Below are 27,630 nucleotides of genomic sequence, written 5' to 3'. Positions count from 1 at the left end.
AACTTAATGTTTGTCTTGAAGATAATGAGAAATGTTACTCATATCTGCATTTTAGAAAAAAATAAACATTTGGGCCTGGCATTGTGGCTTAGCAAGTAAAGCTGCCACCTTCAATGCCACAACAGCATCAGTTCATGTCCCAGCTGCTCCACTTCTGACCCAGCTCCCTGCTAGTGGCCTGGGAAAAGCAGTGGAAGATGGACCAAGTGCTTGGCTCCCGCTACTCATGTGGGAGACCTGGAAGAAGCTCCTGGCTCCTGACTTTGGCCTGGGCCAACCCTGGCCATTGCGACCATCTGGGGAGTGAACCAGCAGGTGGAAGATCTCGGTCTCTCCTCTCTCTGTAACTCTAACTTTCAAATAAATAAATCATTCAAAGACAAAGAAAAATAAACATTCTAACAGTAATACGTATTAGCTGGGGAACAACTTATAGATAGGAAGACTAATTATGAGGCTACCGCTAAAGGCTACAAAGATGTGGGCTTATACTCAGAAAAGCACCAGTGAAGACAGAAGGCAAGAACAGAACCAAGAATATTGAACTGAAGGAAGATGCCGGGAAAGAGAGAAGGAGATCCTAATGATTCCCACATCTCTGGATTGGCTCAGCCTGTAGATGTCGGTGTCTTACTAAGACAAGGAAAGGTCAAGTTTTGCCATGGAGGATAATTTGGAGTCCAACACTCGTGGGGTGTCTGGGATATCACAGTAGAAATATGTAGATGGGCTTGGTTCTGAAGGTAAAAAAGGAGACCCCCAATGAGGACAGTGCTCTGTGAAGGACCACTGCATGGATGACAGATTTGTCAACGATGCAGAGAGCTTGCCTGGGAGGGTAGAATAGGAAAAAGCATAGCAAGAACCAGAATAAAGAGAACATCAACATTAGAGCACCTACAAGGGAAACTAAAAAGGAACTGCAGGCAGAGAAGAGTTAGGACGCTAGTGTGGTAGAAATCCAGAAAGGGCAAGAGGTCAGGTAAATAAGGGTGAATTTGTCAATGGATTTAGCTAAGTTACAGAGCCAAGAGAAACAGAGAGGAAACATGGTAAGTGCATCACGGATTCACTTTCTATCAATGTCTTAATATTAAACACACTTACAGAATCCTTTGCCCCGACCGGGACTAGAACCCGGTGTGCCAGCACCGCAAGGTGGAGGATTAGCCTAGTGAGCTGCGGTGCCGGCTGTCCATTTATTTTTAACTAAATCTTTTTTGAAAAGCTAATTTATGAGGTAAGTATTCTAACTTTGCCTGACTTAGTCCAACATTTATAATTTCTTTTGAAGATTTTATTTATCTGGGGGCCAGTGCTGTGGCGCACTGGGTTAAAGCCCTGGCCTGAGGTGCCGGCATCCCATATGGACGCCGGTTCTAGTCCCGGCTGCTCCTCTTCCAATCCAGCTCTCTGCTATGGCCTAGGAAAGCAGTAGAAGATGGCCAAGTCCTTGGGTCCCTGCACCTGCATTGCAGACCAGAAAGAAGCACCTGGCTCCGGATCAGCGCAACTCCGGCCCTTGTGGCCATCTGGGGAGTGAACCATCAGACGGAACACCTCTCTTTCTCTCCCTCTCCTTTCTTTCTGTACCTCTGACTTTCAAATAAATAAATAAATCTTTTAAAAAAGATTTTATTTATCTGAAAGGCAGTGGGAGGGAGGGAGGAAGTGAGGGGGTGAGGGGGTGAGGGAGAGAGATCGATCTTCCACCTACTGGTTCACTCCCCAACTGGCCACAATGGCCAGGGCTAAGCCAGGCTAAAGCCAGGCACCAAGAACTCCATCTGGGTCACTCACAGATGGATGGCTACGACCCAAGCATTTGGGCCATCTTCCTCTGCCCTCCCAGGCACATTAGCAGGAAACTGGATTGGAAGTGGAGCACTATGATATGGGATGCCAGCATCACAAGTGGCAATTTCACCCTCTGAGCCATAACGTCAGCCCTATTGATAATTCTAAAAGAATATTTTTTTCAACATCTTTTTACTCATGTGAAAGTACAGGTTAGCTGACAACTTCTCAAATCTAATTGTGTTTGCTCCTGAGAGCTGTATATTAACTTACAAGTTATTTTATGATAATAATGTATTTCTTTATTATATCTTTAGGATATGAAGTGCTTGTAAATCAAACATAACTGAAACTTTCAGAGACAAAGGGTAAGGATGCAGACTTTGGGGGAACAATGTCCCTCTCTGAAATCCATCACTAAATCTCCCCAGTAGCACAGGAGTATACACCCTTTGAAACCATTACAGTACCAACTTTTCTGATGCAGAACTAAAGCCCAGAAATGGTAAAGCTAGCTGGTAACCACAAGCACTGGGCCAAACTAACCATAGCAGAGCAGAGCCACAGAGGGCCAGGGCAGGCCACCGCAGAGGCGAGGAGAGTGTCTCATGGATGCCATCCCCAAACACTTCCCCACTGCTGAGGTCGGGGCAGTGTAACTGCCTGTCCCATCTTTAAAACCCCTCAGGAATATCAGGAAAGTGAGAAAACCATAGGGCAATGCCATGGTTTTAGCCAAATTCAAGTGAAGACTAAAACAACTGAAAAATGGCATACTTCTGAAAGTACCTCTGAAAGGAAGAGTAACTAACTGCTGAGGAGATGTAACTCCAAAATGACAATGGGTCATGAAAAACGTGGATTATTCTCCATTTAACAAGCTGACTTTATAACAATGGAGGTTATTACAGTCATCTTAAATTATACTGCACAAGTGTGTTTAACCAGCTTATCTTTGGAAAAAGGATTACCTCATTTTAAACCTAGGAAAAGCATCATTATGTTTTGCTGAATTTCAGCAACTTTTCTCACGGTTGCTCTATCTTTAGCCTCAATTACTCTCCACCTCAAAGATACATCCTTTAGGTTTTCACATCTTCCAGAACCAAACACCAGGGTTGGCATTTAGAGCCATAGTTAACGCACTGCTTAGAACACCTGCCCCAGTGTCAGAGTGCCCAGGTTTGAATCCCAGGTCTGCTTCTGATTCCAGCTTTCTGCCTATGTGCACCCTGGAAGACAGCAGGTGATGGCTCCTCAAGTGGGGACCTGGGTTGAGTTCAGGGTTCTTGGCTTCGGGCAGACCCTGGCCCAGCTATTGCAGCATTTGGGGAACAAATCAGTGGATATAAGATCTGTCTCTGTTGCTCTGCCTTTCAAATACATAAATAAACTTTTAAAATGGGGCAGAGGGGACAAAAGTATCACCTGGCAACTGATCTGGCTACACACACACACACACACAGAACAACAACAAACCCTTAATGGCATTCATACAACTAGAAGAAAAAGTTCAGGAAAAAAATACTTTCAACCAATTAGAAAAAGACTATTTTAAAAGAACTACGTGAGGACACGACCTTTTAATATTGATGGCAAATAGATAATCATTGTTTAAAATAAAGCCTGAAGAACCTAAACTATATTTACTGTCAACCCAAGAATCTAATAAACTGTTAAATATTCTAGCTACATCTGTTCTCGTGACTACATTCAAAGTCTGAAACTGCCAAGATTTCTTCTCTAACAGATACTTTGGAACAAGAATTTTGTTATGTTCAATTCCTTGCCAACTCATAAGCTGAGATTCTATTTTGAAAGAAAATGGAAGAAGTGATTACACATTCATGAAACTGAGGTATCTGTAGCCCTCAGTCTATTTTCAAGAGGTCACTGGCCTAGCAAACATGATTACAGTATTATAATACAATTAAAATTTCAATTCACTTTCAATTAACCACTTGGGATCCTCTAATAGGAAAGGAGGAAACACAGAGGAGAAAATAAAGAGAGACCCAAGTTTGGACTTTTTAAAATCTTTCCCATGCCTCTGTTGACCTTTTGGAGCTAACAGAACAGTTACAAGAACTGGGATTCCTGTCCCTGTCTCCTGATCCTCACATCTGTGCCAGCCCTGAGGGGTTCTGATTGACTGGCTGTGGTCCTTGATTAGATGCCAGATGTTGTGCTTTATCTTGTGGGGTGCTATCTATTTCTGTATTCCTATAAATATGCTTGAGCTTTGCCTGGGACACAGGTAATTTACTTGTAAACACTTTGGTCCTTTGGAGGCTTGCTTGGCGATTTTTTTAAGCAGGTCTGGAGCAAAGCCCAGTCAGGTGCCAATTACAACCCCTGCTAAGGCAGGACTCCCACTAAGTCCTCTTGCAAGTGCCCTGTGACTGTATGCTTTTCCAGGCCGAATGCTGAGCACCAGGCACTAGTGGCTTCCCTGCCGTCTCAGGTGGTTTCCCAACATGCACTAGCAGCATCCTGCTGACTATCAAGGAGGACCCTCTGCAGACCTCCAGGCTTCTCTCTGAGCAGCACCTCCGCTGGACTGTAAACTGTGGTGGCCCTGGTCCCCCCAGACTCTCAGCTCTGTCTCCTCAACTCAGAGGCCATCAGCGTCCTCTGGGTCCCCCTTCTGCACTGCATCTTGGAAACTCTGAAGGGAGGATGTGGGGCAACCATAGGGCTCTCCTCACTTGCTTCCTGTCTCTCAGGTATCAGCACTTCTTTTCTTAGCCCCAAGCACCTTAAAAAGTACTGTCTCAGTTATTCTGTCTGGTTTTTGATGGTATCAGGTGGGAGAGAAAATCTGGCCCACTGTTACTCTACCTTGAGAGGATGCAAAAGACTAGACTCTGGTTTTGTAAAAGCACTGCCTTGGGGGGGCGGGGGTTCCCCTGGCTCCACTTCCCCCCATCATCCACACAGAACTCCCTGCAGAACCTCAGGAACCAGGGGCTACCTTTCTGTCTCCTTTGAATGGGTGCTGTAGACCTTCTCTGTTGGTCTAGAGCCATTCGCATCTGAGCCATCCTCACCCTACGCAACACTGCTGACTTCTTCTCTTCTGTTCTCAGCAGAGCCAGACTTACGTGCCACACTCCTGCCAAGGCTCCCTGTACATTTCTGAGGTGGAACTTCTGGCTAGACCTTCAGCGGCACCACCTATGTGGGTTAGTTTGAACAGACATCCCTTGAAGCTCAGGAGTTTGGTAGGTTATTCTCTAGAACATATACTAATCAAATACCATGGATATGCCATAATATCACAAATAAATCTGTTATGCCTAAGATTCTCTAAACCCAGTCTGCAGCCACGTTACCAAACAATAAAACGACAGGCACAGTCTGCCAGTGCTGGCTGCAATGGATATGTGAATACAAAGCCAAAAGAATGACGACTCTCCCAAAATACGCATTTGCACTAAGTGTCATCAACACATGATACAAAAGAGAAGTTCTAAGACAAAGTCAAATTTCAAAGTTCAGAAAAATCAGGGAAAAATTATTCTGGAGTTCAGTATGCCCCTAGCTAAGAAGACTTCTAATCCACCAGAAGACTGTGTTAAAATTATGAGTCACTCATAATTAACCAGAATTGCTAAAAATCACTGTTCTTCAAGACATAGCTATTTTTGGAGAAATTGTGATGTATGCTGTATATGGAAGGGAAAAACATAAGTGATCCAGAAGTTTGGAAATAAGAAATATTTTAATTAAATTACATAGTTATATGTGATGTTACGTATAATATAGCCAATTACTGTGACAGGATTTCAATAAGCACTCCAAGGATTACGGTGCTCACAGACAGAGTAAAGATTTAGGAGGCTGAGGTTCTGTTTCTGGTTGTTTGTTTGTTTGTTTTTCCAGTTCTACTTCTAACCTCATCCCACCTATTTTTCGCACTCTGGAGTCTTCACAGTTATTGTACCAAATGCTGGAACTGCATCACCCCAGATCCCCACAGCACTCCCACCTCATTCAGGTCTCAGTTCCCCATTATCTCCTCACACCACCTAGAGCACTCCTGGCCCCTTACCACTGTACATCCTGATTTATCTTTTTCAAAGCCTCTATTAACTGAAATTGTCCTTTTTCTCTTAATACATTTATCATTTATCTTTCTGCATACCCAAAGAAAAAGAATGCTCGCTGGTTCCCAAATCTCAGGTCCCTTTTCTTTTTTTTGAAGATTTATTTATTTATTTAAAAGGCAGAGACAGAGAGAGAGGTCTTCCATCTGCTGGTTCGCTCCCCAAATGGCTGCAATGGCCGGAGCTGGGTCAGATCAAAGTCAGGAACAGGGCTCCAAGCACTTCCCAGGCACTGCCTTCCCAGGCACACTAGCAGGGAGCTGGATCAGAGGTCGAACAGCCAGGACTCAAACTGGTGCCCATATGGGATGCTGGCACTGCAGAAGGCAGCTTTACCCGCTACGGCACAGCACTGACCTCTCAGGTCCATCTTTCTAACCACTACCTAGACAAGCTCCTATGGATAGTTTTAAGTTCTTCTATCTTGGCTCATTTACTAAATATTAGCCCTCCTTACTTGATGAGAAACACGCTTCCTAACAGTCACAAACCATCTGCAAGGGTCCGTGAGTTAGACTTGTACGGCCATACACTGGCCTTCTCAACACCAGGTGATCCCACCACTGCACAGTGCTTCACCCTTTATCAAGACCCAACTACTCCAGTGCAGGAGAGGCGTCAGGGAGAGTATCATCACTTTATATGCAGAAGGATGCCTAGAAAAGCATTTTGTGGATATTTTCTTCCTACAGTTACATGGTTCCTTACACGTCCCTTTCATCAGATGACCAACCAAAGGATGCCCTGCACAACTCTTGGACTAAGCTATCCACTCAGATGTTTCTCAAGGGTAGACAGCAGCTACCCAAGTCAGCCCCAGGAGTTTTCTAAATCTGCATGTTTCTCTCACTGCTGTAGGTATCACTGCTGTAATAAGCTGCTGTTACTGTTCTGTAAGGGCAGGAGCCTCTACTTGGTGCTGGGAATGTCCACCAAAGGTGTCAAGTATCACAAACGCATTAATTAAGGATCATTGATACGGGCCTGCACTGTAGCTTATCCCATATGTGCATGGGTTCAGGGCCTGGCTATTCCACTTCCAATCCAGTTCCCTGCTAATGAACCTGGGAAAGCAGCAGAAGATGGCCAAAGCCTTGGTCCCCTGTATCCACCTGGGAGACCTGGATAGAGTTCCAAGTTCCAGACTTTTGCCTGGCCCAGCCCTGGCCATTGCAGTCATTGGAGAAGTGAACCAGCAGATCAAAGATGTCTCTCTCTCTGTCTCTAACTCTGCCTTTCAAATAAATAAATTTCTTTTAAAAAAGAGGACTATTTTTTAAAAAGATATATTGATGTGAACATCTGAGACTGATTCAGACTGTTTTAATTCAAGTCAAAAAAAAAAAAAAAAAGAGAGAGAGAGAGAGAGAGAGAGAGAGAGCAAGTTTTGAGGGTTTCTGAAGACCCTGGCTCCTAAGCAGCCAGATGACTTCAGTGCAGCTCAGTCTTCCCGGCCCCAATAACCACCTCCCTGCCCACGCCACAGGCTGCAGGGGAGCTCAGTGAGAAAATGCACCGAAGCCTACTGCAGAGACTCAGCACTGGAGGGGAGAATTGATCCCGTGCCCTACTCGCCCCACCAACTTCCAGTTGTCTGGCCTAACTTTCAATAAAGCTATAAGGTGTCCAGGCACTGCTTAAAAAAATGCAGGCACATACACATAACATATTTCATGTATCCCACCTTTTTATCACGGATTGTCTTTTTCAGGACAACAAAAGGAAAATCACTTATTTACACAGTATCTTGTTAAAAGGACAGAATTTCATTTCTCAGAAAAGTTTAATTTTTGCTAACAGTATTTAAACATTTCTCAAATAGCAATTTGCAAAACACTAAGTCACAGAATTTTAATATGTATTACATGCAAATTGGATCTGTGAGTAAGCAAACTAAGAAATGCTCAGTTAAACAACTGTCTTTACTACAGAAATTCTCAGAACTAGAATTCCGGAAATGTTGCAGGAATATAAATTCTCTGCATCTGTCTGCCTGCTTGTAAAGAAGCCCTTCCCACCTCCCTGCTTCGTCTCACATGCAGCCACCTTCAACTCTTTCAGGTAGTTCTTCCAGGATTTACTTCCATTTTTTTCTAAATATTCCAATGCTGAGGTTAATTCTTTTTCCTGTTTTATTTATTTTCAAAGATTTATTTATTTTACAATTCAAAAGGCAGAGTTGGAGAGAGATCGATCGATTGAGATATTCCATCTGCTAACTGGCTCCCTCTAATGGCTACAATGGCTAGGGCTGGGCCAGGCCAAAGCCAGGAGCCTGAAACTCTATCCCAGTCTCCCACTTGGGTAGCAGGGGCCTGAGCACTTGGGCCATCTTCCACTGCTTTCCCAGGCGCATTGACAGGGTACAGGATTAGAAGTGGAGCAGCTGGGATTCCAACCAGTGATCGTATGGGACGCTGGCACCACAGGCAACAGCTTAACTCACCTGCGCCACGACATCAGCTTCCTTTTTTCTATTCCCAAGGTGACTGACTTCCTCCTGCAGAGGACTAGTGTTCTACCCCTCAGTATAAACATGCTTCCTCTCTCCCAGCTCCCCAGCAAGTTCTATCACTACCCTGTACCTGATTATTACTATAACATGTAAACACTGTCTATAACTGAGCTAAGAGCTATATTATTTCTTAAAAAATTCTATTTTCTCTGAGCTTGCTTAAAAAAAAAAATAGTTATCACTAATTCATTATCAAACTCTCCACCACAGCTTACAAATGCCTCCCAATATGGTCAAGCATATCAGGCGAGCTAGGAGTCTCACATTCCCCAGGAAACACTGCTCCTGGGAGGCTGCGGAAGGTCTCCCTGGTCACCACTGCCTGCTCCCCAGGCCCACGAAGCTTCTCTCCACCAGCTTACTGGACGTCCCTTCGTGTCTCTTCTGAACGGGAGATCCGCAGGGAGCCTCATCTCTCCTACCCTTCCTGGTTCACAGCTGGTTTGGGGGGCACGTCCTCCGGCAGTTTCTGGACCCTGTGTGCACAGGAGCTGAGCTGGACCTCACATGCCTGGAAACGACTTTCTGTCCTCATGCTTGAGGAGAAGTCCACCAAGTAAACATCCTAAGTGGAAACCACTTCCTGCTTCCAGTATCGGTGCTGCAATGTTGAAGCTCCTTTTGATCCTTTAATACAGAACTCTTCTGAACAGCTTTATGATCTTTATTCCTAATATAGTGAAATTTACAAAATATGTCTTGACAATGGATCTTTTTCCAGTTCATGATGTCAGGGACTTGGTACAGTTTTCAAATGCAAACAATCACATATTTCAGTTCAGGATAATTTTTATTTATAAAAAAACTTTTATTTTATTTGAAAGGCACAGAGACAGAGACTAAGGGCTCCCATTTGCTGATTCACTCCCCAAAAGTCCACAACAGTAGGGGTTAGGTCAGGTCAAAGTCAAGAGCCAGGGAGTCTGGGTCTCCCATTGGGTGGCAGAAACCCACACACCTAGTCCATCACTGGCTGCCTTCCTCCTCCAGCCCCTAGCAGAGTGTGCACTAGCAGAAGCTGCATCAGAAGTGGGGCTGTGGCTCAAACACTGGCACTCTGATAAGGGACGCAGGCATTCCGAGTCCCGGCTTAGCTGCTAAGCCAAGTGCCCAGCCCATGTTATTTCTTCTCTGTAAAATCTCTTCAATGTTTGTCTCCCCGACATGCCCACCCCATAATTTTTTTTTTTAATTTCTTTCATGTTTGTCTCGCTTTTCTCTATCCTTTCTTTTTAAAGCTCCAAACAGACATAGGACTTGTAAATTAATTCTCTAATATTCTTGACTTTCTTAGCTTTTCTCAGTCTTTCTGCTCCCTCTGGAGGTTTAGCATTACCTCCCAATGTTTCTGTTGAAGTTTCCTGCTTCTATGAGCATGTTCTACTCTGAAGAGCTCTTTCTTGTTTTCTAACTAATCCTCTTCTATGGAATCCTGTTCTTGTTTCATAAATGCAAAACGGTCCCTCCCAAGATGGCCTCGTATTATCTCACACTATTAATTACAGTTTTTGTTCTTGGGTTTTCTTTTCCTCCCCTCAGTCTCTCATTCTGTGAGTTTTTAAACTATTATTATTAGTCTATTTTCAAGGAGTGATGGTCCCTTTTATACTGGAAGCTTTCTTCAATTACACATTATTTCTCAGCTGCCCATTTGTATCTAGGAGTGAGGCACAAACACCTGCACGGGGGTGGAGGGGCGGCCCACCCGCGAACACCCTGCACATCTCCACCTGCAGCTCTCTGCTGGGCCGTCTCTCCAGGGAGCCTTCCACGCTCTGCACAGGGATACAAGCCGGGCTGCCAGAGCTCTGCAAGCCAGTGCCAAGAGGTTCACAGAGTCTCACTGCTCCACATGCGAACTTCAGCTCAACCCTCCTTCCTGCAGGACTCCACCCTGCCTCAAAGGTGCCTAGTCTTCAGGTCTGGGGCCTATGGGTGCAATCCCACATTGCCTGTGCTCTGGGATTGGGGTAACCACCTGGCTGAGCAGAGGACTGGGAGAGTAACTTCTCCACTGAGGTTCTGCTTCCAGGATACCTCCTCTCTCAAGCTTTGGGGTTCCTTCACCCCCGGTGCCTTTCTAGAATTCTGTGGTGCACACCAGCATGCTTCGTGTCTGAGATCCCCACGGGCACTCAAGTCTCAGCTTGGGGCTCGGTCTTCTCTCCTCTGCTAAGTCAGAACTCGCTTGCCTGTCCATTTCCCAACCTCCAAAATGTGGATGTCTCCTCTCATCCACTGTCTTTCCTGTTTCCTCTTCCTGTTCTTCTGAATTTTGACTTTGAAAAAGTTATTTATTAACATTTTAGTGGGTAGTCAGTCAAAGTAAATGCTGGGGCCAGCACCGCAGTGTAGTGGGTGAAGCCGCTGTCTGTGGAGCCGGCATCCCGTATGGTTACTGGATTGAGTCCCAGCTGCTCCACTTCTGATCCAGCTCTCTGCTGTGGCCTGGGAAAGCAGTAGAATATGGCCCAAGTCCTGGGGTCCTTGCACCCATGTGGGAGACCTGGAGGAGGCTCCTGGCTTCGGATCGGCCCAATTCTGCCCACTGCAGCCATTTGGGGAATGAACCAGCGGATGGAGGACATATCTATCTATCTCTCTCTCTCTCTCTCTCTCTCTCTCTCTCTCTCACTGTAACTCTATCAAATAAATAAATAAACTTAAAAAAAAAAAAAAAGTAAATGCTGCCCCATCCAAGTATTAAGTCCAAGTTCTGTATCCACCAAACCTTCATCATTCTCGCAGTTCTGGCATCAAGAAGACTGAGTAACCCAGAAGGAGTTTAAAATTCACATAAGGCCGGCGCCGCGGCTCACTAGGCTAATCCTCCGCCTTTCGGCGCCGGCACACCAGGTTCTAGTCCCGGTTGGGGCGCCAGATTCTGTCCCGGTTGCCCCTCTTCCAGGTCAGCTCTCTGCCTTGGCCCGGGAGTTCAGTGGAGGATGTCCCAAGTGCTTGGGCCCTGCACCCCATGGGAGACCAGGAGAAGCACCTGGCTCCTGCCATCGGATCAGCGCGGTGCGCCGGCAGCGGTGGCCATTGGAGGGTGAACTAACAGCAAAGGAAGACCTTTCTCTCTGTCTCTCTCTCTCACTGTCCACTCTGCCTGTCAAAAAATAAAATAAAATAAAAAAATTCACATAAAACATCTCTGAATAGTAAATGTTCTACATGATTTTTTTAAAAATATATTTTGATTACTTTTCATTTAACTAAACAAAATCACTCAACTGTCTTTGTTTTGTAAGCAAATTATTCATCCTATAAACAACCAATTGTTAATCAGCCATGTAAATAATGAGATTAAATAAACTGCTTCCAAGAAGTTTCTTTTAAAGATGCTTCATCCTGTTACATGCAAATAAAATATGCTAAGAATTTCACAAAGCTTACCGTTTATAAATAGATTTAATTAAGCAATGTTTTGGTAGTTCCACTATTTGTATTTAGAGAAGCAAGTTAACTGAAATTAAGAATTACTAAAAGTAATTCTGGGAGTTACATGGGCCTGCTTTTATTTGACCGTGCAAAAAAAAAAAAAAGAAAAGAAATCTTGGGACCGGTGCTGTGTCATAGCCAGTAAAGCTGCCACCTGCGGTGCTGGCATCCCATATGGGCGCCGGTTCAAGTCCCAGCTGCTCCTCTTCCGATCTAGCTCTCTGCTATGGCCTGGGAAAGCAGTGGAAGATGGCCCAAGTTCTTGGGCCCCTGTACCCATGTGGGGGACCTGGAAGAAGCTCCTGGCTTCAGATTGGCTCAGGTTTGGCCATTGCAGCCAAATGAGGAGTGAACCAAATGGATGAAAGACTTCTCTGTCTGCCTCTCATTCTCTCTCTGCATGACTCTTTAAAATAAATAAATAAATCTTAAAAAAACAACTTTTTTCTTATCTCTAGTAACCATGCCAGAAATTATCATTATCTTTGTTTTATATATTAGAAAGCTGAGGATAGGTCATTTGCTTTACAACAGGGTAGCAAGTGGCAAATAAGAAATTCAAGCTTAAGTCTTCAAGAATTTAACCCAAACAATTATATTTCTGGTAATAATCCCGAATTAAATCAGTAATAATCATTTCAGAATAAAAGTGTGACTCCCAATTTAAAATCACAACTCTAATGTCTTGCTAGACAACTAGACGAAAAATACCTGGCTATGAGTATGCAAAAACAAATATCAACATATATCATTTTTTCAGATAAAATTTGGAGAATTCAAGGTACCAATTAATTTATATTTCTCATCCTTGAAACTTCTCACTAAAACTTTTGTGTTAAAAACCTGTTCTGACCTTTGAAGATACAATTTTTAAAATCTCATGCTATTCCTGAGGGTAGTTTTATAATTTTTAATTTTATTGAAATATAGTATACATAGAAAGAAACGCACATAAGTATGAGATAAATGAAGTGTGCATCTGATCACACTCATCACCAACATCCAAATTAAGAAAATGCATTAGTAGTACCCCAAAAGTCCTCACTATTCCCCCATCTCTTTTTTTTAAACACATGAAGTGAGAATACAAGCACTATTTTATATACTGGATGAGTTTTATGATTTTTTTAAAAACTTGGCCTACCAGAGTTTGAAATAGTTGCAATTATCTACCTCTGGATTATAAGCTACAAATTATAAGCTGGTAGTCCTCGACTGGCATACTATTTGCTCATATATTTCAGGGTAACAGTCATTACCAACAATCTGTTTTTCACAGCTAAGTGTATTAAAAGCAGCAGTTTACGGTGGGTGTGGGGCAGGTGTCTGCCCGCTGAGATGCTTGTTGGGACGCCTGGATCCCATACTGCAGTACCTGGCTCCAGTTCCCAGTGCTGGCTTTCTACTGTACACCCTCGGAAGCAGCAGCTGATGGCTCACGTTCTTGAGTCCCTGGCCGCCCATGTGGAAGACCCGGACTGAATTCCTGGCTCTTGGCTTTGCCCTGGCCCAACCCTGGAGCTTTGTAGGCATTTGGGAAATCAACCAGTGGATGGGAGATCTCCTTTAAATCTATCTCTGTCTGTCTCACTCTCACTCTGTTTCCCCACATTTCAAATTTGAAAAGAAATTTTAAGATGCAATTTTAAAATAACTATTTCAAATGCTAGTAGTACCGACAGCGAGGACCAACTGGTAACAACAGGTCCTCGACTTGGCTTTGTGGAAGAATTTAGGAGCAAGTTGGAGAATAGCAATGGTGAGCAGCAAGCATTTTATTGAGAAAGCAAAGATTTGTACTCCATAGAGTGAGGCCTACTCAGAAGGCAGCAGTTCTGCTTCTGTTTATCATTACCAGAGTCACTTAAGGAAGGAGTACTCATGGTTCTTCTAGAAAATCGGTGGAGATTGGGGCCAGTGCTGCGGCACAGCAGGTAAAGCCGCCACCTGTAGTGCTGGCATCCCATGTGGGCGCCGGTTCAGGTCCCAGCCACTCCACTTCTGATCCAGCTCTCTGCTATGGCCTGGGAAGGCAGTGGAGGATGGCCCAAGTCCTTGGACCCTGCACTCCTGTGGGAGACCCGGTAGACGCTCCTGGCTCCTGGCTTCGGACGGGCGCAGTTCCTGCCATTGCAGCCAATTGGGGGATGAACCAGCGGATGGAGGATCTCTCTCTCTCTCTCTCTCTCTGCCTCTCCTCTCTCTGTGTAACTCTGACTTTCAAATAAATAAATCTTTAAAAAAAAAGATAAAAGAAAATCGGTGGAGATCTAGAATCAAGTTACTGCCCTTTTTGCTCCTTATATGAGCCAATGTTTTCTGTCATGCCAGCCAGGATCATTCAGCAGGCGAATAATACAAGAGCATCTAATGAGCTAAAGGTCCACCTAGATCCACCTTGACCCCTTAAACTGGTATGAGCCTGGTCCAGGCAGGGGGTCTGTCTATCTTCACAGCAAAGGGAACCAAACCTATATTCTACAGGTCTTGGGATAATAGGTACTACCTCTGTGTGGCTCCACTGTTCTCTTCACCTTCCTGTCTCACTAGTCAAGAAGACTCTACAAGGTTCTAGAATAAGCAAAGCTTTACAAAAGAATAAGGTATAAAGGAAAGTGAATGGTTTGCCCAAGAGAAATAGAGTTATCAACCTGTGAAGCCATGATGCTAAGGACAATGCTATTTCTACTACCCAACTGTACCTCTAAAAAGAAAAAATTTCAATTAATATGAAAACAATTAAGTTAATTAGTATATTTTGGGTGTTACCTGAATTATAGGTGTTGCTATTTTCTAAACACTAAGTTAATTTTCATTTAATAACATGAATTAAGATATATCTAGGCCACTGAATGAGAGTGAAGCAAAGCCTAACAAAATTTCATAGGTCCAAATCACACCACTTTCTTTTCTATCTAGTTTTCTTACCAAAACCTGAGATTTGATTTTATGTATTAAAGTATCACACTATATTTCAAGCAATCAAATTGGTACAGTGATAGAAAAAAAAAATCACAATAGTTATATAATTCTTATATTCAAGTAGCTAAAAAAATCACTGGTATTAAAATATATAATATCCACCTATTTATAGGCACACATGCAATAATTAGCAGAAATCAGTCCATCTGGCTACCACTGACAGAATACATTCCAGGTGCTAAATAAGCACCACTCCATGCACTGTGCTAACTGAATCAACAGCACAACCCTACCGGGTACCATTATTACCCCCACTATACAGACGAGGAAACCATCCTCTATGGTCACATGACCACACCCGAGCTGTCCAACATCCAGCAAAAACTCCCTCTCAAAATCCTAAGCTTGCCTCCCATGCTCCTTGAGACTCCTGCTGAATCATCAATTCACTCCTAGGGCTATTCTTCACACAGAACAGCTCCCTTCATTTTCATTTAAAATTGAAGACGACTCTGCCTCTCCCATCATCCCAAACTCCAGAGACCAGACTGGAAATTCACGGGCCACAAGGCTCATGGACTCCTTCAAAAGTCCTTCCTCTTGATAAAGGCTAGGCAGGGAGTTAGTGAGCAAAGAAGTTGACAAACTGCCAGCAGCAATTGTTGCTGTAGCCATGCACAGCCTAAAACTCCATCCACGTCTGTGCTTATCCAACAGGGCTGCAGGTTCGCTGTGCCCATTCCCCGCCATGCACCTGAGCCTCACTTCCCATCATGCACAAGACACCATGATGACAGTCCTAGAGATCAACACTTGCCTAAAGCCTCACCCAAGCTCCCATCCCATTTGTATATGCAATTAGGGCACCAGACCCCTATAGAGACCACCAAACTTCAGTGGGAGCAGTGCTATTTCTTCAGCGAGAGAGACTGCATGCAGTCTCGTCTGAGTGTGTACTATACCTTTAAATAAATCCTGTCTTCCTGTATCTCCATCTGTCTCTCTGTTTTGAATTCTTCTCTACCACACACCACAGTGATGGCATGCTGGGTCTCTCTGAGAGGGGGCTGCTGGCTGCTGACCACCTGTCAGCCTACTGGCCATACTTCCAGCCGTAAATTTAAGGGTCACCATGAGACCTGCTGAGAGTCAAAAAGCTAAGCCTAAGGGGCTCACACCTAAGGGGCTATCCCAACAGAAGTCAAGGAATGCCAAAAGCCCCAAGTCCAGCTGCCCAGTAATTTGTAAAAGGACAAAGCCTGGCCTGTGGCCCGTCTGTGTGGAAGGCACCTTGCTGCACTATGCCTGTGTGTGGAAGATACCTTAATAAACTCATCAGTTTCAGACTGCTGCTCAGTTCTGGGCTTTACGCCCTGCTCTCCTGACACTACGCTCAGAAAACCCTCCTGAAATCTTTGTGGAGCAAATGAACTTTATAGAAGCAACTTCGGAAAAAATTCACATGCATACCGACTCTCCCAAGCGATCCGATCCCTGGACCCCAGGGAGCTCTGCTAAAGCTTTTCCATTTGGAGCCTGCCCTCCACCCACCCTCCACCCTGCCTTGCAGTTTCTCAGAATATGACTCCTTCAAACACCCCTACGTCCAAACCACCTGGAATGCTGGCGTACAGCAGTATCATTGGAATTTTTTTTTGTAATATACCTTTTTTATTTCAAATCACGCACTTAATTAAAAAAACTAATACATTTACCAGAGGGTACAAAGAGACAAGAGAAGTTGCCACATACTGATGGCCCTTATTACCCTCCTCCCAGTTCCCATCTCCAGGGGCAGCCTGGTCCCTCTGCATTCTGCCTTCTTGTCGGGATGTCCTATGCATGCACCTGTAACCAAATCTCACTACCCTGCAGCCTTTGACAGGTTTATCCAGTCCCAGTATCTCATTTGTAGCGTGCACAACTATCCCAGCATTAACATAGTTAACACCTGAATGCTGGCCTGTGTTCCAAGCTTTCCTGCACCACTCAGGACTGCAGGCCCTGAGTTCATTTATGACCCCCACAGCTAACATCCTGTGTTAGATTTAATTGAGATGTTTCTCAGGAACTTCAAGCCTTGCTCATATAAAGTAATACCCAATCTACCCCTTGGCCCTTTACCATTCCAAAGGAAACTCATAGGCGCCTATCACTGACCAATCAAAGGCAAGCCACCCACACTGTGGACTAACCAGAGGCCCACACATAAGCTGACCACACACTGCTCATCCCTAACTTGGAACTGTAAGATTCACAGACTGTATTCCCTCAGAGAGCCTGGGAACTGAGTGACAGCTGCCTAGCTCCTGCTCTGTACACTGCTTTCTTCCAGAAGGCCAGTGTCAGTGACTGGCTTACTGCAAGCCAGAAGAATAGACCCAGTTCTGGGGTGCTATATAAACTCCTCCAGCTAGTTGTGGGGTGTTCTATGGCACACACTGGTCGCCATCCCATGCTTAGAGACTTGTGGTTGTATTATTAGCAGGTGTTTCATGCTCCACTTTATGGCTCACTGGAATTAGCTTTGGATCAGGCTCCCCAGTGATGGAGTCGAGCAATCTGCATTTTAAACACTGTGTCTAGGATATTCTTATGACCCTGTCACACTTCAGACCCATTCCTAAGGACACAAGGACTTGACTGTGAACTTCTGCTCCAAAACACTCATTTTACAGCTTGACCCCGCCTCTTGACATCAGTCCAGAAAATTTTAACAGCAATGTGATAATTCACCACCTGCACGCATCTTTTTTTTTTTTTTTCCTGGCTTATCAGTGACCAGCACTTCCCACCCCAATCAACAGTCTACTCCTCCTTTCGCCATGACCACACTCACCTCTTACTCTTCTTATAGTTCTCCAGCTGCTGGGAATGCATGTGTTTTTGTCTTTCTAACTCACACTGCCCACACAGGTCCTCCAGGTGCAGCAGGTGGTCTTCCACCTCCTCAAAACTGGCCTCAAGATGAGCTGAGAGCACATGAGATAGAAAGCAGCAGTCAATGTCAAAGATCAGAACCCCTCATCAAGATAAGAAAAAGCGTCAAGAAGACCAAAGTTTAGATTTTCTAGAGCTGTTTTGCATTTGCTTAACGTTCTTTATTCAGCTTTCTTAAAGCAAACTAGAACACACTGACCAACAGTAAAACACACTTCATAAGTTACCTTTTCTGAGTATGTTTCAACATTGTCTAAAGCTAACATTCCAAAATACTTGGAAGACTCTATTAACCAGGATAATGAAGAAATGGAGTATTGAAATTAATCAAATCCTATAGCCTATTGATCCTATATACCACACATGCATAACCAATTTTCATGTAATTGAGAATACAGCAAAATATAATTAACACAGTTTATACCTAACAATTTAATATTTATGATTCCAAGTTACTTTAGCATTTGTTTCACCTCTTCTACTATGTCATGTACATAAATATTCAACACATGGTAGATACAAAGGCACTTCAAAAAAACTCATGGAAAAACGGAATTAAAAGATAAATTTATATTGGTGCAAAAATTTTTGAAATCCATGCAGCTTTTTTCATAAAATGCATTTTCCATGAACTTTCTGAAGACCTCACAATGCAAGGATTAAAAGAAAAAACTACACCAAAATTAACTTATCTTTTAATCCCACTTTTCCATGAATTTTCTGAAGTGCCCCCATATGTACAAATACACCATAAGCACAGGTTATGGGGCCAGTCAGTGGTTGGCAGGGAAGGGCCTCAGCTCTGTCTGCCAGCTGGGAGGTCTTTCATACCAAAGGCCTCTGGACCACTTAGATTTGCAGCTTAACCGGAACATGGAGGTCATCTAGTCAAATCTCTCACTGCAGAGTCAAGACCAAAGCATAGAGAAACTAACTCACTGCCTTTCCCAAGGTCAAACAATTAGATTAGGTCAAGGACATTAGGAATCCAACTTGAGTCCCTTTTATACTACAATGATTTCACAATTGTAGGGATGAGGATTTGTCTTTTTCTCAAACAACAGAAAAGCCCAAGAGGGCAGTGATGTTTTTAATGCTTATTTATTTATTTTCATCTACTAAAAAGGCCAAGAGAGAGAGAGAGAGAGAGAGAGAGATCCAGAGATCTTCCATTTGGTAATTCACTTCCCAAATGCCAGCAACAGCCAGGGTTGGTCCAGGCCAAAGCCAGGAGCCAGAACTCCATCTGGGTGTCCCACATGGGTGGCAGGGCCCAAGCACTTGAGCCATTATCTCCTGCCTCTTGGGATGCATTAGCAGGAAGCTGGATTGGAAGCAGAGGACAGAGGACTCAAACCAGGCATTCCAACATGGGACAAGGGTGTCCCAGACTACAGCTCAAGCAGCTGTATCACAACACCTGCCCTTGTCAAAGGTTTTAGAACCGCTGTCAGACAGCCTCCTAATCATTTACTGAACACCCACGAACACCTGCTCTTCACTGGGATGAAAAGATGTGAGAGACAGGTCTTGTGGTTGCATCTTACAAGAGAGTCCAGCTGGAAGATGCAAGGTTTGTGTACTGCTTGCTGGCACTCCCACCTGGGGACAGCTGGTGAATTTTCTGCACAAGCTGCGGTAGCTGCCTGAGTGACACGTGATAAGAATGTCCTCAAGAACTCCCCTATCCTCCAGGTGGTAACGAAGAAGCCCAGGAGCTGCGTATGTTTTCAAGGTCTCCCCCAGTGAATGTGGGACCCGGCACCGTGCTCATCGCCTGCTCAAGGACCCAGGAACACCCTCCTCCTCGGAAGGCCTGCCAGCTCTCCTCACGCTTCTTACTTGAGCATGGGGCTGTGATGACAAGGGGCTGTCCCCTATTAGGCGGGACTCCAAAAGCCGGTCAGTGAGCTGAGCAGGCTGGGACTCCTATCGGGAAAAACCCTGATATCTGGACCTCGCAGGGGCTGTCTGAAAGCACAGGTCCCTCCAGGAGGTCAGGATGGGGACAGGAGATAGACAAGCGCTGGCTTCTTGCATCTGCACCTCTTGGAGGACAGTGGTTCCACACTGGGAGCTCCCTAGTCCATCCCCTCACCACTCTGAGATTTATGCAGTCACAAATTGAAGATCAATCCCTCATGTGCAGGAGCAGAGCCAGGTGGGCCCTAGAAATAGTTTCTAATATAATAATTTTTTTAAAATATTGATTTATTTATTTGAAAGAGCTATACAAAGATAAGGAGAGGCAGAGAGAGAGAGAGAGAGAGAGAGGGAGAGGTAGGTCTGTCTTCCATCTGCTGGCTCACTCCACAACTGGCTGCAACTGCGCCGATCCAAAGCCAGGAGCCAAGAGCCTCTTCCAGGTCTCCCACACAGGTGCAGGGGCCCAAGGACTTGGGTCATCCTCCACTGCTTTCCCAGGCCATAGCAGAGAGCTGGATCGGAAGTGGAGCAGCTGGGTCTCGAACTGGCACCCAAATGGAATGCTGGCACTGCAGGCAGCAGCCTTACACTCTATGCCACAGCGCTGGACCGAACAAGAAAATTCTAAGGGGGTGTTAGGATCACAGCTTGGCTGAACAAGCAGCGGGGTGGGGCTTTCCAATCTCACCCTCCACTTCTTACAGAGCTGTGGGCCAGACTGTGTTGTCTTCCTCACCTTCCCAAAGTGTCTTGGTTTGTGCTTTGACACAGGATAAAGCTATTTCACCGAGAGAGAGAGGGAGGGAGGGAACACGCTTACAGTAGAGAGGAGGTACATGTCAGTGGCAACCCAACCCCACAGAGCTGAGGTGCTGGGGGCACTGGAAGGAGATGGGGTGGGGGGTGGAAAGCCCTGCAGGACAGCTCTCCTTTGTTGCACGTGGCTGCCCTCCAGTGGGGAAGGAGCAGGAAAGCAGGAGCAACTGGCAGTGCAGCCCTCCCCAGAACAGCTGCAACACCCACACGATTCCTTCATCTACCTTCCGATCTTCATGTGACTTTCTGAATCAGCTTTCGTCATGGCAGACTTCAAGCAACTCCTCAAATTTCAGCTTGTAATTGTGGCTTTTTTTAGGATGCAAAATTTTGCCTGTCTTTCAACGATCTATGTTTGAATCAAAGATCTCACGGATTCTAGATGCATCCACACTTCCTAGTATCTTAAATTTTAACCCTACTGAGCACCTGTGCTCTTAAAAACTCTCTTGTCTATTTAGTAGGGCCTAAGGCTTACCAGCATGCATGGTGGGGGAGGGGTGCAGATGAAATTTTACTGACCAGTGAAAATGTGATGACAAGCCGCTTAGCAGCTCTCTTCAGACATTTTAGGGGCAGGCGCTGTGGCACGGGGTTCAGCTACCTCTTGGAACACCAGCATCCCATATGGGAGTGCCAGTTCACGTCTCAGCTACTCCACTTCCCATCCAGCTCCCTGTTACTGTGCATGGGAAGCAGCAGATGACAGCTCAAAGTGCTTGGGTCTCTAGCACCCACACGGGAGAACCAAATGGAGCTCTTAGCTCTTGGCTTTGGCCTGGCCCAGCCCCAGCTGTTGTGGCCATTTGCAGAGTGAACCAGCCAATAGAAGACCTCTCCTTGTTCCCATCACTCTGCCTTTCACATAAATAAATAAATATTTTTTAAAAACAAGACATTTTAGGTTATGCTTTTTATCTTGATATAATCCTATAAACTTCTAAATCTAGATTGATAACGCAGTTCCTGGTGTTTTGGGATGTACATGCAGGAACCGCAAAAAACAGCCACCAGACAAGCACTGCATAAATGCCATCTGAGTGAACGACGGCCCCATACATGAAGGTGGTCCCGTAAGATTCTAACAGACTGGAATAATTCCTATGGCCTAGGGACCCAGCAGCCAACACGACATTTTACTGCAATGCATCTCACATGTTTGTATGATGTAAACAGCACCACAGCATGCAATGCCAGCTGTATAAAACTAGCACATGTGACTATGCACATAATACTTGGTAATGACCATAACAGCCATATTATACTTTTGGTCATCATGTCAGAGTATATTCTACTTGTAAATATGTTTTCTGTAGGGGCCAGCATTGCAACACAGTGGGTAAAGCCCCGACATGTGATGTGGGCATCCCATTGACGCACTGGTTCATGGCCTGGCTGCTCCCCTTCTGATCCAGCTCCCTGCGACTTAATGGTCCCAGAAAAGCAGAGGAAGACGGCCCAAGCATTTGCACCTCTGCTGTCCATGTGGGAGACCTGGAAGAAGCTCCTGGCTCTAGCCTGGCCCAGTCCAGGCCACTACGGCCATCTAGGGAATAAACCAGTAGATGGAAGATCTCTCTGTCTCTAATTCTTTCAAATAATAATAAAAAAAAATCTTAAAAAAAGCTTATTGTAAAATATCCTCGGGCCAGCGCTGTGGGGCATTATGGGCGGGGCCGCCGCCTGCAGTAGGCACCGGTTCTGGTCCCGGCTGCTCCACTTTCCATCCAGCTCTCTGCTATGGCCTGGGAAAGCAGTAGAAGATGGCCCAAGTCCTTGGGCCCCTGCACCCACATGGGAGACCTGGAGGAGGCTCCTGTCTCCTGGCTTTGGATTGGCACAGCTCCAGCATTGTGGCCAATTGGGGAGTGAACCAGCGGATGGAAACCCTCTCTCCCTCTTTCTCTGCCTCTCCTTCTCTCTCTGTTTAACTCTTTGAAATAAATAAATAAATCTTTAAAAAAAAATCCTGTCATGTGATGCTGATGCCTTGGCCGTGCTGAGAGGCCACACGCAGTGACTGACCTACACCATCTAGGTTTAAGTGTACTTTGTGCTGTTTTCACAAGCATACACTCAACTAACAATGCATCAGCGTAGCCCACTGTTAAGCAACACATGACTGCATATGTGACCATGCAATGCTTGAATGAAGTAATTTTCAAAACCTAAATATTAATCATTGAACAATTACATCTAAGACTTCTAAGCATGTCAATAAGTGCTACTTAAGAAGTTTATGTGGGGGAAACAGGCAAAACCACACTGCAATAATTGCCATTTAGATGACATATTTTCATTATTTTATTCAGTGAAAAACTGACTAGGAGATGGAGCCTAGGAGCTAGTATTAACAGCACTGGAGGAGATTCAGCTCATTTGGTGATAACTAGTTTGACAGGGTCTTATAGTGTACAAAAGACGATCATGGCTAATGGGATTATTTGAAAGGAGATTTTCCCTTTGATTAGAGATAAGAACTAGAATAATCAAATTTAACCCAGAAGCCATGTAACTCTAAGCTACTCGATTCCGTCAGCACCACACATGCAGACTGAGCACACGCAGGACTGGTTAGGAGAAGGGCTTTGAGGCCCACCCCTGGAAACCCAGCCCTGCCCCTACAGATGCGAGGCCATGCAATGGCGACCCCTGTGCAGAGGGCAGCAACGCGCACCTGCACAGCAGCCAAGGGCATTCCCTGAGCCGCATCATCTGAACCAAGCCCGTGATAGTAGCAACTGATGGCTGAATACAGAAAAACACAGGCAGAAAAACTGTTACAAAGATTGCATTCAAGTCATTTAAAACTAACAATTTTGCTTACCAGTAATGATCATGATATAAACAAAAATCAATGGATCTTATAGATTAAAATATGAACAAAATTATCACTATTCCTGATAAATTTATATACCATAAATTATATGGATGTTCTAGGCTATGTTTTCAGACTTAAGACCCCCTGAGGTGAGAGGAATGAAATGTCAAATGATTTTCCTACAACGAAAGTAATGTCACAGAGTCAACAATTACTCTGTATTGGAAAATGCACACATTCTTTTACCTTTCATATTTTTATTTGGACAGGCAGCAATTTCCATTGAGATTCTAGCTCTGCTGGTTGCCTACAGAGATACGAAGCTGGTCATTAGGCAAGCCAGTTAGCTTCTCATGGTTAGAGATTCTGTTCTAGGCACAGCCTGTATTGCTGCCCTACTCACTCTTCAGTTAACAATGTCAGGACCGGCAGGAAACGTGCCAGTGACCTAGTGTCAACGTGAAACTCCAAGAGAGACAGAAACCAACCAGACACCCTTCAGAAAAGAATACACCATCAGAACCTGTGTGTTGAATGGAAAATTTCGAATAGAGAAGTCTCCGGGGAGGGGGCAGCAAGTGTTCAGCCTAAGCGGTGAAGACGCTTGTGTCCCACACCAGAGTGCTGGGTTGGGCATCCAGCTCCAGCTTCCTGCTAATGTGCACCCTTGGAGGCAGCAGGGATGTGGGAGACCCTGCCACCCATGTGAGAGACCTGGATTGAGTCCCAGCTCCTGGCTTCAGCCTGGTCCAGCCCTGGCCATGCCAGCATCTGAAGTGAACCAGCAGACGGGACTGTTTTTTTTTTTTTTTTTTTTTCTGTCTCTCTTTGCCTCTCAAATTTAAAAACAAAATAATAATAAATGCTCAAGATAGACACTAGTCACTTTAGCTACCACTAAATTCATATTTACGTTCCCTCCTTTAAAAAGCATCACAGACTCCTGAATCGAGTCAAATTCTTTAACTTAGCACCAGGGACCCATGGCCCTCTGGCCACCTCTTCACACCTTGGCTGCTACTTTCTTTCACCTATTCTGCATGACAGCAAATCAGGACGACTCCCTATTCCAAGAGAACCATGAGCCCTCATGTCCTTGCTTCCCAAGCCCCTGCTTACTCCACTGCCCAGCTCCCTCTGTCTTTCAGACTCAGTCCAGAGCTGTTCTTCAGACCTTTGATCCTTACACAGGACTTATGTTCTGACAAAATCTCTTTTTTTAAAAAAAATATTTATTTATTTATTTGAAAGTCAGAGGTTACAGAGAGAAGGAGAGGCAGAGACAGAGACAGATATCTTCCATCAGCTGGTTCACTCTCCAATTGGCTGCAACGGCCAGAGCTCACCGATCCGAAGATTCCTCCAGGTCTCCTATGCAAGTGCAGGGACCCAAAGAATTGGGCCATCTTCTGTTGCTTTCCCAAGGCCATAGCAGAGAGCTGGATCAGAAGTGGAGCAGCCAGGACTCAAACCAGCACCCATATGGGATGCTGGCACTGCACGTAGTGGCTTTACCTGCTCCACCTCAGCGCTGACCCCAACAAACAACTTTTGTATTCTGTCATCCCTCCCAGAAATCAGTAAGGGTATTTTTTGTTTTCTTTAAAAAATGTCTTCCTTATTTTACTTATTTGAAAGAGTGAGAGAGAGAGGGAGGGAGGGAGGCAAGCAGGCAGGCAGGCAGGCAGGCAGAGGGAGATCACCTATCTATTGGTTCACTCCCCAGTTACCTGTAACAGCCAAGGCTGGACCAGGCTTGAAGCCAGGAGAACAAACTCCATCCCACGTAGGTGGCAAGAACCCCAATAGTTAAGCTATCAATCATCTGCTCCCTTTCAGGGTGTGCTTTAGCAGGAAGTCAGAATCAGAAGCAGGGCTAGGACCAGGATCCAGGCACCTGATATGGGATGCAGGTGTCTCAACTGGCGTCCTTATAGCTATGCTAAATGCCTGCCCCCAGCAAGGGTCTTAATGGTGAAGCCTGCATCATTCCATCTTTATACCCCCTTATACTTAGTCTCCTGAATTCAACAAAGAATGATTTCTGCTGATAGAGTGATTCTATGACTCTAAAATGAAAAATAACCAAGAAAACTAATCTATGACTCCCATATAATTTAAATATTAAGACATTGTGGGCCAGCGCTGCGGCTCACTAGGCTAATCCTCCACCTGTGGAGCTGGCACCCCGGGTTCTAGTCCAGGTTGGGGCTCTGGATTCTGTCCCGGTTGCTCCTCTTTCAGTCCAGCTCTCTGCTGTGGCCCAGGAAGGCAGTGGAGGATGGCCCAGGTCCCTGGGCCCTGCACCCGCATGGGAGACCAGGAGGAAGCACCTGGCTCCTGGCTTCAGATCGGTGCAGCGCTGCTGGCCACAACATGCTGGCTGTAGCAGCCACTTGGGGGGTGAACCAACAGAAAAAAGAAGACCTTTCTCCCTCTCTCTCTCTCACTGTCTAAGTCTGCCTGTCAATAAATAAATAAATAAATAAATAAAAAAGACATTGTGTTATGGGGCGCAGCGGGTAAAGCCACTGCCTACAGTGCCAGCATTCCATATGGGTACTGGTTCAAATCCTGGCTGTTCCACTTCTGATCCAGCTCTCTGCTGTGGCCTGGGAAAGCAGTAGAAAATGGTCCAAGTTCTTGGGCCCCTGCACCCACATGGGAAGACCAAGAGGAAGCTCCTGGCTTTGGATCAGCAATTGCAGCCAATTGGGGAGTAAACCAGCGGATGGAGGACTGACCTCTCTCTCTGCCTCTCCTTCTCTCTCTGTGTAACTCTGACTTTCAAATAAATAAATTAATCTTAAAAAAAAAAAAAGACAATGTGTTAGATTTTGTAAAAGAATAGGTCAAACATGAGCAGACTTGAGGAGCCCAGTAGACATTACATGTCAGCCCAGGCTGCACTGCCAACACGCAATGGAAAGTTTCCATTTGCACTCTTAACAGATTTGAAATAAAACACAAATGTATTGATAAAAACTTCTTCCTTTTTTATATTAAAAACTTTTTATAAATTTCTTCAAATAATTAGAAGCACATATATGATATGTATTCTGAGTACTCCATATTGAACTTAAACTGGCAGAAATTTAATTTCCCTATCACAGCCTGCACATTTCCTGTTACAAGCTGCACATATGAGTAATCTGGTAACCAACTCAGAATGCACGAACAGAAAGCCCTCGCTGGCCTCCGCGGACATAAATATACCTTACCAGGAAGCCTAAGCCCCACCATTTTGCCCGGCGTAACAACGGCATATGTCTCACTCAGTGATCAGCAGGAAAGAGGTGGGAGTTTATCGTGAGAGCCATTTGGGAACGCCTGACAGCTGTGCAGGAAGGAGCCTCACAAATCTTTGTGGGAAGACTGTCCCAGAGGAAGGGCAATTCGGTTTGGAATTTTCCTTTGTGTCATTTGTTTCAAACACAGATCTTCCGTAGTGTAGCCACTGATACATGAAGAACGCAGCAGCACTCCAAAATTAATTATCTCAGTGAGTTCTTCTCTAACAAAATAATTAGCTTCATGGAACAAAGGAATCTCGCTTCAAACTCTTGGGTCACAGAATCCCAGCTGTAAAGGACTGCGAGGCACTTCAAATGCTTATGCTACATTTTTGTGTCGTACGGAAATGAGGCATCGACAGTGTGGTAGTGCAGAAATGTTAGGAGAGGCATAACTTGCAAAGCCACTACGGAGCAAATGAGATCCGTGTAGGAGAGCAGAAGGTGTCCAAGAGAAGTCATGTGCCTCTAGATGGGTCTAATCTTAGCAAGTACCTGGCCAATAACATAATCTAGTTCCTGAAGCACAAACTGCTGGGACAGCTCTCCTGTGAGACGGCCTCTCAAGTTCTGCACAGACCGTAAAACAATAACCTACCAGGAAAGGTCAGAACAAAAGCAGGGTACTCAGTTCATGGCAGCCATTTTCTTATCTCATTTGGTTAACTAAGAATTAACAGAATGTGTTCTAGAAGAAGGTCATATAAGGTCATATAGGATAAACTAAGAGAAAATGCAGACAAGCCCTTGCTGGTTTTTGCACTTCAGTAAAGGGATAGCATTAGACTGCCCTCTAGTGGAAGTTTAAGAGAATTCAATCACTACAGTACTTTTCTAACATTGCAATTTTTATAACACACTGACTGCTTCAGAGAGTAAGAAAGTGCACAGAATCTGGGTACAAGTGTCCCTTCACCCCTACACACCATCTCTGGATGTGCAGAACACTTCACTGTGCATCTCCTGCTGTGGCTTTGCATTCTCAACTGTTTTGCAGCACAAGCCAAATTGCCTAACACCCATCCGAACCCTTCTATCACAGAGCAATGG

At 44.9% G+C, this 27,630-nt stretch overlaps 1 protein-coding gene across 3 annotated transcripts in view; it reads right to left on the bottom strand.

Annotated features, from left to right (window-relative positions):
* The window catches only part of DTNBP1 (dystrobrevin binding protein 1), a 145,175-nt gene that overhangs the window by 84,896 nt on the left and 32,649 nt on the right, over positions 1-27,630 (bottom strand). For all 3 annotated transcript variants that reach the window (XM_051855833.2, XM_051855834.2, XM_070074381.1), the window contains one exon: positions 17,624-17,756. In XM_051855833.2, the coding sequence (XP_051711793.1) occupies positions 17,624-17,756 (133 nt within the window). The remainder of the gene's footprint in view (positions 1-17,623; positions 17,757-27,630) is intronic.

Source organism: Oryctolagus cuniculus, chromosome 5, assembly GCF_964237555.1.
Source record: "Oryctolagus cuniculus chromosome 5, mOryCun1.1, whole genome shotgun sequence".
NCBI lineage: Eukaryota > Metazoa > Chordata > Mammalia > Lagomorpha > Leporidae > Oryctolagus > Oryctolagus cuniculus.
The sequence above is the reverse complement of the archived record's forward strand: the minus strand, read 5'-3'. Positions and strand labels throughout refer to the sequence as shown.